Raw genomic sequence first — 17,209 nt, 5'->3', positions numbered from 1 at the left:
GGCTCCTGCATTCTTGTCCAGTCTTGAGGGACTGTCTTATAATTCAAGTAAATGTTTTTCCTTCTTTTCCTTTGTTTAATCCTATTCCTCAGTCATACTAAGATTTCCTGTTGTTCAGACCACCTCAATCCCTGCCCTTGTGTTTCCATGCCAGGTTTGGTCGTCTGCCCCACCCTGATTAGTTTCACCTGTCCCTCACTAGTCCTGCAGTCTACTCACCTGTTCTCACTTCCCAAATTAGTGCCTCCCTATACCTGCCCAGTTCCTTTGTTCTTTGTTATTTCATCCTCATTTTCTGTTGGAGCTCTGTTACCTGCTTTCCTGTGCCTACCAGCCTTCACCTGTCTTATTTTTGGACTGTAAGCTTTTTGTTTGTTTGTTTGTTTGTTTTAAATAAATATTTGAATTTGTCCAGCTGTGTTTTTTGTTGTCTGCACCTGGGCCCATAGCTAATTTGTCCTCTATGGCCCCCTAGTGGTGTAATCCATTCCTGGGAGTGATTTTACCACCATTTGTCCCTGTCTATATATTTATTAGAAATCCACGTGCTGATCACATGGTGTCTAAGATTCTTTGCTTTAGATGGGCATGTAATAGGTAAAGGGATCCATGTTAGCTGATTAAATTTTAAAATGATATACCTCCTGTTTGTGTCAAGCTGTGATGATCAGATAAAAGATGTCCTTTTTGGTTAAACTGATTATCAAGTACGTTAGCTGTTCTTTTAACTGTGTGGAACTACATGTCTGACTTTTAAAAATGTCTGCACTTCAATGAGCTTGCACATAAAAAGATAATGGTCCTTCATATTTTGAGAAGGTGAGGAAACCTGTAAAACATGCTAGGAAGACTACATCCCCCATAATGCCTGGGAGTGGCTGGGAACCTTTTTCTTCTGTAAACCTGACCCAGATATGTAACATAGACAATGGATGAAACTGTTTGTTTGTCTATGCTGCAACTGAAGCGTGCCAAGAATGTGTCCAATGGAAAGAAGAATGTCATTCACGAAGAGGTGAAATGAGCGTGACAGAAGAGGGAAGAAAGTCAATTAAGTGCAACTGGGCTGATCTGTTGGCCCCAAACACTCCAAATGAGAGGTCAGCAGGTTAAGGTGTTGATTAACAGACTAAAGACCAAATTATTCGCATGACGGTATGTGATGACACAAGACATGACAGTTTAGGTTAAAATAATCTGTTGTTTTTAACCCAAAGACAATCTGGTTATGTTATCAAGTTGGAGAAAATAATCAGTTGAATTAATAAGATGACATTTTGAAAGCAACTTCTTTGTTTAAAACCAGAGAAGCCAAGTGTTCATAAATGAGTCTGTTGGATGATCACTGAGAAAATGGGGAAGCTCTCTTAGTCTTCAAGGAACCAGCAGTCTCAATAACATGTCAGCTGTATGACTCATAAGATTAAAAGTCCCATAAGTTCCCATGAAACTCAGACCACAGATTTTAGATTCACTGTTCATTCTCAAGAACAGCTATCTCTCCATATCAACTGAAACAATCTATACCATCATTTTCCTCATTCTCTTTAGATTCACGATGAATGAGCAGAAACAAATAAAGCATTGATTCTCTTTTTTACACCTGCATTTGAAGTTGTCTGTGGTCTAATAGGAGCACATTACAATTAATGCTTAGTCGGAGAACTTACATTAGGTCAAAGTTAATTAATAATGACTCAAGTTAAACAAAGGTTCTGGGTGAGAATGTTACCTATCAGGTATGCAGCCAGACCAGTTCAGTGTATTAACAGAAATGTAGGGCTTGGCTGTTCTTACACAGGAAATGCTAGCAGGTACAACTGACCTGCTTAGAGCCCTGCAGCAACTATAGGTGCACTATAAGGCCCCCAGATAAGACACATGAACTATTTCTTTGTCTTTACGTTTTACAGTTTTAATACTGTTTAGTATTTGTAGCTACACGAGAATACTCACTAAATACAAAGGACTGTTTCAAGGTGTAGGTCTGCTTTAGAGATTTAGTATTGAACAGGTTGGGGGACTTGTGAAAGACAGACTAAAAGATAAACCTCAAAACTGAATCAGCAAAAACTGAGATTATATCCTGACTTTGAGTCCCTAGTATGGGTCAAACTGGATCCTACACTTCCCATAATGCATCTCAAGTAGCATCTTTTATTAGACTCTCCCTGCCTCCTGAAGGGAAATGTATTTCAAACCCCACATCTACTGGTAACAAGTCATAAACTCAAGCAACATAAGACCTACAACGCAGACTTAGGACTCTTTCTGATGAGTATACTGAACTTTGTGGACACCAGTTCATGTCTTTTAGAAAATGCACAGTCTGATGGTGGAACCACAGCCTATAGTTCATGTTGTCAACTGTAAAGTTTTTTGAAACTGAGTTTGTTCAAACTTCAACAAATGTTTGACTTTTAACAACCAAAAATTCTTATTTTTATATATATTATTATATATTATATTATATTCTAATTTTTATTCCTGTGTTTACGTGGTCTTATTATGTGTGGTTGTGTATGTATGATTTTTATTTTGTGTGTCAAGCCCTTGTTTTTTATTGCTACTGCAAAACCAATAGCCCTTGAGGACATATAAAGGTCTTGAATCTTGAATCTTTTTTCTTTCTTTCTTTCTTTCTTTCTTTTACTCACAATTTATTAATTCCCAAAGTCATGTGATTATTGGGAATTTTAGCCAGTTTATCATAAACATGAAGCCAGAATTTATTTGTAGATTATATTTTTTTACCTTATGTTCACAAGTCATGGAGGAAATATTGTTTGTACACTCTCTTGTGCACACAAGATATAATTTACTGTCTGTAAATACAGTCTATGGTTTAAAAATTAAATAGCTGCAGGGAGTTTAGGCACCTGCACAGAGCACTGGAAGCCTGAGAGATGATATATTTTTATCTATACAAGATTCTTGTGTGCACAATGGGCCTACATGAGGCTATGTATTGTTAACAAAATTCATATCTTGTGCACACAAGTTCATATCTTTTGCACACAAGATAAAAAAACATAAATCATCTGTCAGAATGTGGAGGGCTCCTTAATCCTAGTAGTGTAGCATAAACGCTTTAAGAAAGTGAGACAGCAGTATACCTCCATGTGGAAGAATAAAATTTGAGGAAATACATTGGTTTAGATCCTGGGTCCTAAAATATGGGGACCTCAGAGTTACTGCCAAATAATTGTTTGGTAATTTAAGTTCCTTTTTTTTTAAACATGTCTGAAAATACACATTAGCATGAATCCAACATATTATTAGCAAGACAAGTTGGCCTATTTCAAAATAGAATAAAATAAAGTTACAGTATACAACACTGATGAAAGGCTAACTGTCACCAATAAATCGCAATCATGTTAACTTGCAAACGCTAAATCACTCTACAGCGGCTGTCCATATCAGTGAGGTAATCTAGTTAGCTAACAGTTACATACCATTGAAACATATTAGCCAATCAGTTGTATTATTTTTCCATGAGTACGGACATTCTCGTTAGCCACAATGGATTGTTTTATAACTTTTTGAACGAGAGACACTGAAATATGGTCCACCTCAATGTATAAATAGGCTATAAGAATCTGCCAATAGTTTTATTTTAATAGCTTAGTATTGTATGCAACACAAAGGGGTATGTTTATACATGGCACTTTAACCCACCTTACATGTTACTGTTGGCCCAGTTAAATATGCAGCTCAGTTTCATACAATATGTAGGGGGTCTTTGCTCAATCTCTTTGTTTTAACTAAGGTCATTGGCTTGAAAAATGTTGAAGACCCCTGGTTTAGATGACTGTTTATCTAGATTAATAAAATATGAGCAATTCATATATGACCAAAAAATATGAGGCTTTACTGGGCCAATAACTGGGGGGGGGGGGCTTACTTCTGGGGGACCAGGGAGCACCACAGTACCCTAAAGATCCTGGCTCCGGCCCAGCTCTGTGGTGGCGGTGGTCAACAGTTGGTGTCCGTCCTCCTCTGTGTTTTCTCCGCCCTCTGTAGTATATAATGAGCCGAGCAGCATCCAGTCTGCGGGGTTAGCTCAGCCTGGCGCTGCTCAGTACGCGCAACATGGCGGAGAGAGACAGCGAGCAGCTGCGGTCCACACGGTCGTGTCCTCCGCCACCGCAGTAGAAGTGTTCGATGTTGGGTCACGTCTCTGGACTCTCAGGTGAAACAGTGAGGAGACAAGTTTGACACTACCGGAGAAAAAAACTCGTGGAAATGAGTCGCGAGTGAGGAATTGGAGATGAACCGACACGCAACAGGTAGGAGAGACAAGTGCAAAAGTGCACGCGACACCTTCTTCATCCACAGTGACTAAAGTGGAGCTGAATTGTGTATTTGACTGATAAACTTCTATTACATGAACAGTTTAGTGGCGCCGTCGTCTACATCACTTTACACTGTGCTGCCAACTTTTCTCAGAGGCGGTGAGGAATTTGCTGGACCAGTTCCCCCAGCAGCGGTCATATTGCAGACACTGTTGGAAATTCTTGTCTGGCGTGTTTTCAATAAAAATAATCATTTCCCACAAACCTTTCAGACGTCCAGGAGTTGGCGCAGGACAGCGTCCCCTCCCCACCGCTGCCTGCTGATCATGTGCTCAACTCTGCAGCCGTGTTGTTCCCTGGTAGCTATTAATCCACTCTGCTCTCACTGTTACACATGCTTTTATATGTACAGTACAGTAATGTGGCTGATGCTGCATTCAGTGGCAAAGTTGGTCCGGAATGAGAAGTGCCAATCAAGACATATATTGAGTCATTGTATTGATGTGACAGATGCTGATAATGGCCCTGCATTACATGTTGAGAGAGTGACAACAATCACTTAGGGACTGTTCATTACTTGTAAGAAGGGGGGGGGGGTGCAAAAAAGGGGAGGCATGTCAGATCATTTTTAAGCACTTGAGAGGGACTTATATTTTTTCATTTTGGCTTTGCGCAGGGGCATACAACTTAAAATGTCTGTATTTTGTATTTTACTGCAGAATTTTTCCCTTAAAATCGTAAAAAGTACACCATTTCTTATAGCTGGAAACTGTAAAAACACAAGTTATCATTGGATTATCAAAATTCCAATAGACCTTGGACACATCATGTACCAAAATGCTTCCTTCAGGAAAAAAAACCCCAAACAAGTCTAAGCTTAAAGTAGTGATATTTCATCAAATCACTCTTGTCTTCAAGTCTTACCATAAAACTTTAATTAGTAACCCAGGCTATTATTTGCTTAAATCACTGAACTCAACTGGCTTATATTTGGGACAGGCGTCTATGTGGGACAGACCTTTAATTCCTTTCACACAATACTGTTGCTCAGCAAAGATGGGAAATATGATGAAATTGTTAATTCAAACCAGTGGCAATATTACTGATATAAAACGTAAGCTTGACTGACTTAGGGTCTTCTCTGATGCTCCATGGTTTCAGTAGAATGAAATCAAGCTAACAATGTGTAGCATCTCCATATTGATAAAAGTTAAACATTTATATTTGTATGTGCGATCTAAACAGCTAACTAATGTTAGCTTAGGTGGGTAGTCAACAATCTGGTCCTCTACATCTAAACTAATAATATAAAAATGAACTGCTTGGCAGCCAGACCAGGCTTCTAATTGAGATAGGCCTTTATTTGTCAAAATGTGTAGCCACATCGGGCTAGTAAAAGGGACTTGGCATTTAATTGGGACTAGGCTTTTAATGGAAGTTCTACGGTATTTAAAAATTTGCCAGAAGTAAACCATTTGCACAGACTAACCAGCATGTACGACAAGAGTGAAAAAACAAGGCTTTTTTTTCAATTCCAGGATTTCGTCTTCAACTTTTTACTACAATCTGACGACAAATTTATGGTGGAGGGAGGGTCCTGCATTTTCCCCCAGGCACTCAGGGAAGCTCAGAGAAAAATATCTGTAGCTTCAAGTAGGGTCAAAAACAAAACAAAATAAACAAACAAACAAAAAAAGTTACATGCCAGTCACCTCCCCCCCTTCCTCTGTTAAATAAAGAACAGCCCCACCTTAGTAGCACTTGCACAAACCAAACTTTCAAACTTGGTATGAACGCCAGATAGAATAGTTTGACTGCCTTTTCTTTTCTTCCTACAAATTTGAGATAATTTATGTTATCTCTCTGTACAGGTGCTTTTGATCAACAAGGCTGCCCTCTGATCGTGTTCCCAGCAGATGAACAAGCCAAACTCTCCTCAGAACTCAGCAAAGCAGAAGTGGTGGACTTCATAAAGTACTTTCTGTGTCTGCACAAGTACGTTGAGTCAGATAGGCTGATTGTGTGTGAAAGGGGGTGTACAAGATGTGGCTACTGATGGTTGGGGTGTTCTCTCTCAACAGTAAGAAGCAGGAGAAGGAGAGCTTGGTGTCAGTGGTGGCTGATCTGAGACATGCCTCGCTCCCTACGACCAGGTTTATCGCTGAGACTCTGCTCCTGCTTGAGGTATAGTGATGGCAGAGTGCTCTGTGTGATGCTGCTGCTGATGATGCTGACCTACAGCATGTTTCCAGTGATTGATCTGATACTAGATATCCACTACATTAATAGCATGACCTCTAGATCTCCATGGTTATCGCTCAAAAAATGGATGGTACTTCTATGAGGGATTGTAGTCTGACCATAGATGTATTTGGACAACTTGATACTGAAGTCAAAGATGGAGCCTGTTCAGTCTGATCAAAGTTGCTCATACGTGTAAGCCAAAAATGTCCTCTCCATGTTGTGCAGCTCACTGCACTGCCACAAAAATGACAATAATTGACCTTGTTTGCAGTTGTAGGCGTCTAGTCCACAGTTTTACAGACGTCTCTTGTACAGTGGAGGCCTACGGGAAAAAATGCTTTTCATGGTTTGCAGCAAGGCCGAATGTCTGCATTGTATCCAGCTGTCTTAATACATATACATCCAACTGCCTCTTGATCATCTATGCACCAAACACAGCATAGCATGAACTAAGACACCCGTCATCTTTCAGCTTTATTGTCTGCGCTGCTGTTACAAACTATAGGTGAACTTTAAAGATGGTTAAAATATGTGCTTAGTGGATATACCGGAGCCACAGTCTGTAAAAACCCTGAGGCAGCAGTAAAACCTGTGTGCCTCACAATGCAGTAAACAAAGCAGAGAGCTTTTGAAAAATGAACTGACAGATGCAGCATTAAAAAACATACAGCAACATCATATCAATTATAATAAGCCACTATTGGTCAATATCAGAGCACCTCTGTTAGTAACACTGTGTTCACACTATGAGCGACGCAGCAACAGGCTTTTCAAATGGAAGCCAGTGGCATGAAGCTACAAACTGACTTGGAACATGTCATGTCTGGCAGCGTTGGGCGTCAAAGTTGACCAAGCTTCAACATTTTTTCAGCTCTCCCGTGACGCGGTAAAGTGTCAATCATATGTTTCGGTTTCTAGTTGCGGTACTTTGTTGTTTAGCTTAATTAGATGACGCTATGCTAGCTTTATGTGTTAATGTTGCACAAATGGATGCAGTGTGGTGGGGAAATGTGATGTTGAAGTGGGGCTCAGATTTGATCAAAACAATGATATTTTTGACCAAATACAAACTTTAGATGATGTTCAGTTGAGGTACTTTGTGGCAGGTAGCAGAAACCCATAAATCCACCATGACATAACTAATTAACTTAACTTAATGAGCGTTGGAGCAACACTTCAGTGGCGAGTTGGCATTAATGTAGCTGGTCACGCTGCTGCTGTGTTGCTCGTAGTGTGAACACAGCATGTGGCTTAAAAGATCCCTGTGGAGTTTTAACCTCTTGTATTGCTATGGAACTGTTTATGCATAAGTGGGTCCAGATTTTCTCGTGCACACCAGACTGTATATAAAGATTGAGCCCATGACAGCTCCCCAAAAGTGAAGCCAAAACAATGTGATTGCCCCCTGGTGGATGGCTGCAGTATAGGTCATACACTGCCCCCTCCATATTAGAGGGTAGTCATGGGCCCAACTAAAACATCAAAGTACACGTCAAATAAATTTTTCTAAAACATGGTTTCCGTAATTTTGGGTAGTTCTTATCATGCTGATGTTTGTTCAGGTCTTAATTTATCTGATAACTATGGTTTTATTTAGTTATTTGACGCTGTAAAAAGCTGTGCTGTGCTCAGGATTGATGGAGCTGCTTGCACTTGGGTTGGGCAGGTATATGGGCAGAAATATGATACCGCAGCTCATCCCAATCACTACTGTGAAGAGTCTGGCTTCATATGATGTCAAATGCGCAAGATGGCGATGGAGGAAGTAAAGACATGTTGTCCATCTTTACATACAGTCTATGGTGCACACACGAGGAAGCATGTGCATGTATACTCGGGTGATTCCAATGTTTTCGCACTATTTCACTAATTTGCAGGTGGTGGTAACATGAGGCAATTTGTTGTTGAGGTAGAGTACAGTAGAGAACTGACCGGAGGGTGGAGGGCAGCGAGATGGGTAGGCCATGGTTAGCAGGACGTCCCATTACAGTTTAAATTCTGATCATGAAAAATAATTGTTAGTTTTGTCACCCATCAGAACTGCACATCACTGCTTTTGAAATATCTCTCCTTGAATCTGCATTGGGCACTGTAACCTTACATACTGACAGGTATGGCTCACTCACGCTGGATTTAGCTCATTTTTTGATTTTGTCATTTCCTGTTGGCAGAGAAAAGTCCAACTCTAACGGCAGGACTGAGAAGAATGTTCCATCCTGAAGAGGGCATTCTTCTCTGCTGCCTGTACTAATATTTTTATTTAGTCTTTCATTTTGCAAGTGAAAGTCTTTGTACATGTTCAGTCCAGAAACATGTACACACACAGCTTTTGTGAAACAGCGGCTTGGTGTTTCTCCTGTTGGTTCTATCTGAATTATGCATGAGCAAGACTTGGAGTGGGTCCTCTGCACACAGTACAGTGACGTGCTCAACTTGTGATTGCCCTCTTGACTAGCAGAGCTCTTTCTTGCAGCATAATGTTATGCAACGTTTGTTTTATTGACTCAAAGAAGTGTAGCCTGAGCTGATCTTCAAAGTACAATACCAAGTGTGTCATGTCTGTGGCGGTCAGAGTGGAAATCGTGTGTGTGTGTGTGTGTCTGTGTGTTACTGTGTGTCTGTGTGTTACTGTGTGTTACTGTGTGTCTGTGTGTTACTGTGTGTCACTGTGTGTGTCTATGTGTGTGGAGAAGGGGGCCAGGGTCACATGCATAGCTGGTCACATGCTTGGTTATTTAATAGGAAAGCCTCAGTGAAATTACATTGAATGAGCACAATTATGTGGGGGATGCTGCATTTCTGCACCCAGAGCGGATATATATATTTTTTTTTTATCGTTTCTGTGGTCTGAGTTGCTGGCCTGATGTCAACATGCATACTGACATGTTTGGAACATCTTATTTTGTAATTACAAACTGCTGGGATAGGGACAGAAACTGACTTTTTCTTTTTTCTCGCTCTCCAAGACTGATTTATTTTAAAGATGCTTCAACTGATAAACAAAGAGTGACAGCAAGCGAACAGATACGCATCCATTATTATATCACTGGTCATTTAATGTACTGTAAATTTGTACATACCACTAATGTCAACAAATGCAGGTCCTGTATTATTAGCTAGTCATGGGTGATGTCTTGTAGAGGAGCCCTGTGTCAAAATGTACTTGCAACCTTTTAACGTTTCCCACAAGTACATAAAATGTCCAAGTGCATACAAGTTGTTGAAACTGCAGTTCCCATTACATCACGTCTACATACTGTAATTAGCAGTACAGCAAGAGGTGCTTTCTTTCCTTGAAAATGTTAGATCAGACTGAATTTAAGACTACATAGTGCATGGATAATTCTGAGTGCATCTTTAAATGGTTCAAGGCGATATTTCCTGTGTACTTTTGTGCTAATGAATCACAAGCATTCATAGTTAGAACACCTGTTTTGGCAATCAAATGTACATCAAACTCTGGAGTGCTATACTTCGTTCAGAAAAAGGAGGACCTTCCTGTTAATATAATCTCACAAGCAAAAAGACTTATCTGAGCGCATGACAGGTGAGATAAAAATACATGGGCTTTACCGGTTTATGAGGCTTCAATGCACAATGTAATTTTATGCTGCTAGGGCTCTCTTAGTCAGCAATAACCAAAGACGGAGTTTAATGACGTGGTGAAGTAGCGTGGGATCATGGTAGCTACGTTGTTGTCTTTATTGTACAACATCCACCACTGCCATTTTATTTTAAGTTAGGATTCTCTCAGTATTTATTGTCCAGGAAATTTTTACCAGGAACAAACTTCCACAGAAGCGTCTTCCCTGAATAGAGCCTTTTCACGCAAAGGTCAGTGTTTCTCTGATGCTGTTCGGTGGCCAGGGGTCTGCACAACACGAGGCCACTTCCACGCAAAAGTTGTGATCTATAAAAACGGACTCGATGGGAGAAACTTTGGCCCATGCTTAAGAACATTTTGGAAAGGGGAAATTGGAGACGCAGGTAGTGAGGTGGAATCCCAATTATAGAAATTGTCAAGTATTTTTTGGGGCACGCCATTTTTGGCTTTTGTCCGTACGTACATTATGTATTAGCCATTATGTAGTATGGATCCTATACACTGTTTTATAAATGACACCCCCGACCCCAGGGGGTTGCTTGCTGAGGTACCACAAATGTTAGCTCAGTTTGTTTCTAGATTGGGATTCCTTCAGTGTTCATCAATAACAAGGTTTTTATGGGGAACCGAATAATCTGCAGAGGACTCCTCCTCTCCAAAAACAAACACACACAGCTATTTAGAGCAGTAAAACTCTAAATAAAGCAGTGTCACGTGAAACATCTGTCCCTCCAAAACACGTCGGCTAGCACAGGATGTCCTTAAGTGTCAGGGGGACCAATGACTGCAAGCCAAGCTGCTGCTAACATATGCTCATCTTGTTTCTGTGATAACTTAAAATCCAGATGTCTGATGACTAAAATCCTTCATCCAGCTGAAAGACATAGTTAAAATGACCAAGATCGTGATCCAACAAGTGAAAGTGATGTGACTTAAAACAATGGGACAGTAGTTGACTGGAAATATTTTAATGTCTGCTTTCAATTTTGCTTATGGCCTTTTTATTATTACTGTAGTTTACATCGTGCACATTAGTGAGTAAAAACACCACAAACTGACATACACAAAGCTTAGGAGTATTGATGGGTTACATATAATGTACACAGGGCAGTAGATGTGGCCTCAATAGGGATCCTAAAGCAAATTTTTGCAGGTCTATTTGGTCGTGTGTAGTGGCCATATTTGAAATTGCAAGTCACATGGTGCCCACGGGCCAACAATTATCTCTTTCTCAAATAAAATCATCACAGAAGAAATGGTTAATACATTTTTTTTCAAGCTTGACAAACTGTGCTATTTTTGTTTCTTTTCCAGCTGCACAAGCGAACAGTCCACAGTGTGTACATAATTCAGCCCAAAAAGAAGGAAAATATCAAGCTGTTGCTGAAACTCCTGGCTCCGTCAAAGTCTTATACTGTCTCTTTCAAGGTGAATGAAATGACACATACTTTATTCCTGGGTTTGTTTTAGATTTGACTTCAGTAGGTAACCCTGATCCCATCACTTTTGCAGAAAGTCCTGTTGAAAGAAATCTCTGAGCTCTCCAACTACATTGATCGGAGCCAGCTAACGGCATCACTGGGCGGCTACTTTATTTACTGTCATCAGAGTTGGGTTGCCTTCGTCAAGGTAATGTCTCTTGGAAAATATCAAACTTTATGTCAATACCTTTACCTTTGACTGCCTCCAAGAAAACAATATGCACTGGGAAATTGTCTAGCAGCTAAGGCTAGTTGTAGCCTGAAAGTCTGAGCTGGCCGAACATTAATAAGTACATTCATGACAACTATTAGATGGTTTATCTCATAAATATTGTTGTGCTAGTGAAAATGGTTCATCAACATAAAAAAATATTGTCTGTCTACAAATGTGAGCTGTTGTAAAACCGTACTGCACATTATCCCAGTTTACATGAATAGGCATTTTCAGCTAGCTAGCTTAGGTGGCCAGTAGCTGATGTAAAAAGGCAGCAGGTGAAGGGGGTGTCTGCATGGGTGTAAGTAAAATAATTACAATTACTATATTTTTGTTATTAATTTTTGGGCTATCAGTTAATTTAAAAGGTACATTTTTAATGAGTTACCTACTTACCTTTTAACTTTAATGTATAACTTTAAACTAGCTACTGTTTTGGGAAGGGCTAGCTGACCAGATGGTTGTTTAACAAAGAGGATGATATTAGCCTTTCTACATAGTAAACACTGGTAAAGTTATCAGGCCCAGCACAAAATTGACCTTTTTTGTATTGTGCACAAATTCCAAACAGCATACTACTACTATAATGTATACATGTTGACTGTGCAATGTGTTCTAAGTATGAAATGGTAAAGTAGTAGAAACTGGAAATGATGCAAGGTATTTGGCCATATTGAACACTCTACAATTGTCCTCATGCAAGAAACCTGTATGAACAGATTTGTTCCGAATTGGGAGGTACATGCCTCTGAACTTACATTCACCAATTTCTCTTGGAACAAATCAAATTCAGGAATGATCCAGACTTCTTGTACAAAATCACCCTTAATTTAAGAGCTTTCGAGTTTAAAGAAGCTGTATGCAAAATTCAGAGCATATCTATGATTCAGAATCTGGGGCAGGATTGTCTGCACATGGTCTGCACAGCAGCTAATGGTGCTAACTCAATAAACAGCACTAACAATGGCAACAGTGCTAACAGAGCTAACAGTGTTAACTTGGGGGCAAGTGGTGGGTGGGTGCTATGCTTCCACAGTGACGCTGTCCAGATATCAGTAACTGCTGTATGAACACAGTGCACAGTGGCGTTGATTGGCTAGCCAATGGGACACACTCACAGGGACTCGCATGCACGCACGGCCAGACCATTTTCAATACGTCTATCAGAGAAGCTCTTATTACAACACACACACACACGGAGGGAGCATGATTTCATTCTCTGCCCAGGAAGTCATTACTCTGCTGTATCTTTACATAGCAAAGAGTTGTTTGCAGTAATATTAATGTTCTTAATATTGCACACAGCTCCTTTTTTAAATATGTTACAGTTATCAACTAAAATAAAACAATCTTCTGAAGTTCTTTTTACCCTTGGGTGACAATTTTGTGAATTTAACTTGGCTGCAAAGAGAGCCGAACAAGTCGTCTCATACACTGTAGCAATTTGTGGGCATCACATCTCATGACCACACACAGCCTCAAACAGGAATTCATCATGGTGAAACATGCCATTCAAGATAAGCTTTTGCACTCAAGGTTTGCTGAATCTGACTTGGAACACTTGTGTGAGTTAACCTGAAAATTGAAAAGTGTAGAATAAAAATAGAAAAATGTTTCTACTTGTGTAGATCAAATCAGTAAAGATCAAATCAGTGGTATCTGCATCAGCAGCCTCTATTCACCAGGCAAAACACCCTGTAATTATTTGAAAAATATACTACTGTGAGCGCACATATAATATAAATGTTGAGTAATAATATGCAAAAAGTGAGCATAAGTCCACAAGTTAACCATTCCGCACAGTTGTGTTTGTAAAACACATGGGCATCTGAGTGATTCAAAACAAATCTTATGAATCTGTCTTATGATCAGTCAGAGGGCTAAACACAAAGTATCATTGTCCTGCTGTCCTCAGCAGCAGTTACTGTGTACACACACAAATACACGCTCAGTTCTTCTGCTTACGTCTAAACTAACACACAAATACGCTCTGTTTATCTGACATACAATACTACAGCCAAAATATTTATTCCAACTAAATATTGCTTCTTTGTAACAGACAGTGCGCTCAGCTCACTAAGTCAGGAGATTTTTTCCATGTGTGGATCCATTCATGAGATGCGTCCAAGCGGCCTGCGTCTATTGTTTGTTACCTTGGTGAAGCTTGTGCAAATGCCTCGCGTAATCAGCTGACCCTATTAGCAAGTGAAAGGAGCCCCTCTTCTCATTACATTATACATTCAGTCATGTTCATCTGGGGCATTTGGCCACGATCACAGTATTCATTAACCATGGCAGTTCTCTGCCTATAGGAGACCTATTTAGGATGAAACCACATAAGCTCCACTAGACATAAATTCAAGTTGTTGGTGTTGAGCAAAAATCAGAGCAGCCTTACTACTGGTCCATCAGCAGCTTGATGTATTGTAAAAACCAGACTCTGAAAGTGAGTGTAAATCAAAATACTAGGGCTGTGTATTGGCACAAATCTGGCGATACTATATGTACCACGATATAGAGGTTCCCATTGAATGTATTATGATACTGTAAGCAAGGCGGTATATTGTGTTCTTTTTTAAAAATATATAATTATAGGAGCTAGCAGTGTGCCCTTTATCACTGTCATGGCTGAATGTTCTTTGTGTTTTGGCTAGCGATATGTTGTTAGTGGTGTTCTGGTATCGGACTTCTGTGCCAGTCATGGATTGGCCATAACAAACACCATGTTTGAGCACAGGGAGGTTCATAAGTGTACCTGGTACCAGAACACCCAAAGGCAAAAACAGATGATCGACTTTGTGGTCGTATCATCGATCTGCAGCCATGTGTCCTGGACACCCAGGTGAAGAGAGGAGCAGAGCTGTCAAGTGATCACCACCTGGTGGTGAGTTGGATCAGATGGCGAGGGAGGCTGCTGCACAGACGTGTGGTGGGGTGAACTGGAAACGTCTGGCTGAGGCCCCTGTCCGTGAAGTCTTAAACTGCCACATCCGGAGGAATTTCTCATGCATCGCAGGGGAGGTTGGGGACATAGAATCCAAGTGGTCAGTGTTCAAAGCCTCCATTGTGGAGGCAACTGTGAGGAGCTGTGGTCAGAAGGTTGTTGGTGCCTGTAGTGTCGGCAACCTAAGAACCTGCTGCTGGACACCAGCAGTAAGGGAGGCCATCAGGCTGAAGAAGGAGGCCTTTTGAGTCTGACCCAGGGGTCACCTGAAGCAGCAGAGAGGTACCAGTTAGCCAGAAGGGCTGCAGCTGTGGCGGTTGCTGAAGCAAAAACCCGGGTGTGGGAGGAGTTCGGGGAGACTATGGAGAACGACTTTCAGTTGGTCTCAAGGAAGTTCTGGCAGACCGTTAGACGCCTCAGGAAGGGGAAGCAGGGCATGTCTCGGCTGTGCTCAGCAGAGAAGGAGACCTGCTGACCCAAACTGGGATTATTGTTGAGCAGTGGAAGGAGTATTTTGAGGAACTCCTGAACTCGACCGTCATGTCGGTCATGGGCCATTGTTTGGAAGTATTTCATAATGCGTGAGATGTGTCTGCGCCACAAAGCAACACAACTAACTTGTTCAAAATGATAATAATAATAACAATAAAAATAATAATAAAATATGATTGCATGAAGGCCGAGAAGAATGATGTCCGTACTATTCGTTAACTCGGACATCCAGTACTGCTGTACTTAACTCCACCATATTCAGCTCTTAAAGACAGACTGAAATAAACAATGCAATCTCATTCCATTTGGCCGAAGATGTGTGTCCAAAAAACATGTTCGTTTATATTTTGCTTTTGGGAGATGCACTGATTTCAGGGAAAGAAGAACCTTATTTTATGATTTAATTTTGATAGTTCTATTTATGTTTTAATAAGGACCAGTCTTATTTTAATGCAAAGATTTGTACATTAGCAGGAATGTAGTACAACATGGAAGTGAAGTAATGCTCTGTTTATGTTAGTGTTAAAGTGCAATATATTATTTAGTCCTTAAAATCAATGAATCATAATAACAAACAGGGTTTCCTCAATCATGGAAAACTTGAAAAATTTGTCCATGAAAATGTGTGGGAACCCTGGATAAAATGATAGTGATCTTAATATTAATTGAAATAATCATGATCATCATTTTGGCCATAATTGTACAGCCCTAAATCAACCATTAAAAACTTCATACATTTAAAAAAAGGTTACCAGTGAAATGTGACTTGTTTACAACCCAACAGCATCTTGGTATTTTAAACTGACTCTGGTTCTGTGCTGCTTTTTGCAGGAGATTGATGAGTTTGTTAAGGAGTTCCTGTGTGTGGTCCAGCGGCTGCCCTCCTGTATCTCCACCCTGCAGGCTCTGTCCAGGCTGCCGCTGCCCTCCACCTTTGCCGAGCTCCAGCACTTCTGCTCCACCAATGAAGCAAAGTTTCAGCAGCTCAGGAGGTCAGGCTCAAACCTACTCCCAGCCCTGCAGCAGATAGTCTGACTTATTGATTTGTAATGCTTTGAGAATTGAACAATCAAGTGAAATTAGGCTTATGCTATTTTTATCCTCTAGAACATTGTCATTACTTCCACGATGTCCTTGTAAAGATGAAAAACTGTAAAATACAAATAATTTTCAGTGACTAGCAACAATAAAGAGTTGTTTTATTTTGTAGCAACAGTGTTCTTAGTGTAGCCAGTTTTCCACACTGGTAACAAGTACACCAGTAGTGCAGCTTACACAACCAAGAAACAAAACACCGAATTGTGTCAGATAATATTTTCCTTGACCCGCTACACCATCTTCAAACTGCCCTGTATCAATATATATATGTATGAATATGTATTTGGTATGTAGGGAGCTGGGGCTGGATGAACTGCAAAGGCATTGTGAGAGTGTTATGCAGAAGCTGCGTTACCCCGAGCAGGAGCCGTGCTACCAGGCGATGGCTGGCACTGCTCTCTTCACCCACACTGCCTTCGACATGCTGCAGAACTACAGCAGGTACTGCAGGCAGCTCACAGTGCTCAGTCACAGGAGAGAGTGCTGCTCTCAAATGCCTTTATCATAATCCTCTGTAAGAACACTTCCCACGCATACCATACAGTGTTGCAACGGTCCTGTGTTTCACAACAGCTAAGCACAATACCAACAGGAGTTTGACTGGTAAGGTGTTTGTACTCTGTAAAATGTTTTGTTAATCTAAGCACCTATAGCTGTGATTTTATTACACATTAAATTTGACCTTTTTTATGGCCCAAGATCACAATGGTTTGCTCTGAAATTGTGTGCATGTACAGCTTGAAAAGCATGAAAAGTGGACAGTTGCATATCTTATTTATTTAACAGAAAACTCTCTAAAGCATCTTTGAGCTTAATAACAGCTTTTCAGGGTCCATT

The 17,209-nt window shown here is 40.5% G+C and overlaps 2 protein-coding genes across 3 annotated transcripts in view; one reads left to right on the top strand and one right to left on the bottom strand.

Annotated features, from left to right (window-relative positions):
• The window catches only part of LOC125897389 (xaa-Arg dipeptidase-like), a 649,571-nt gene that overhangs the window by 538,737 nt on the left and 93,625 nt on the right, over positions 1-17,209 (bottom strand). The window lies entirely within an intron of this gene.
• The window catches only part of LOC125897350 (uncharacterized), a 38,548-nt gene continuing 25,218 nt past the window's right edge, over positions 3,880-17,209 (top strand). The window contains exons 1-8 of the mRNA XM_049590634.1: positions 3,880-4,289; positions 4,568-4,654; positions 6,167-6,290; positions 6,377-6,479; positions 11,458-11,571; positions 11,656-11,772; positions 16,106-16,266; positions 16,667-16,813. Of these exons, the coding sequence (XP_049446591.1) occupies positions 4,271-4,289; positions 4,568-4,654; positions 6,167-6,290; positions 6,377-6,479; positions 11,458-11,571; positions 11,656-11,772; positions 16,106-16,266; positions 16,667-16,813 (872 nt within the window). The 5' untranslated portion in view covers positions 3,880-4,270. The remainder of the gene's footprint in view (positions 4,290-4,567; positions 4,655-6,166; positions 6,291-6,376; positions 6,480-11,457; positions 11,572-11,655; positions 11,773-16,105; positions 16,267-16,666; positions 16,814-17,209) is intronic.

This window comes from Epinephelus fuscoguttatus, linkage group LG11 (assembly GCF_011397635.1).
Source record: "Epinephelus fuscoguttatus linkage group LG11, E.fuscoguttatus.final_Chr_v1".
NCBI classification, from domain to species: domain Eukaryota; kingdom Metazoa; phylum Chordata; class Actinopteri; order Perciformes; family Serranidae; genus Epinephelus; species Epinephelus fuscoguttatus.
This window is presented reverse-complemented; position numbering and strand designations above follow the sequence as displayed.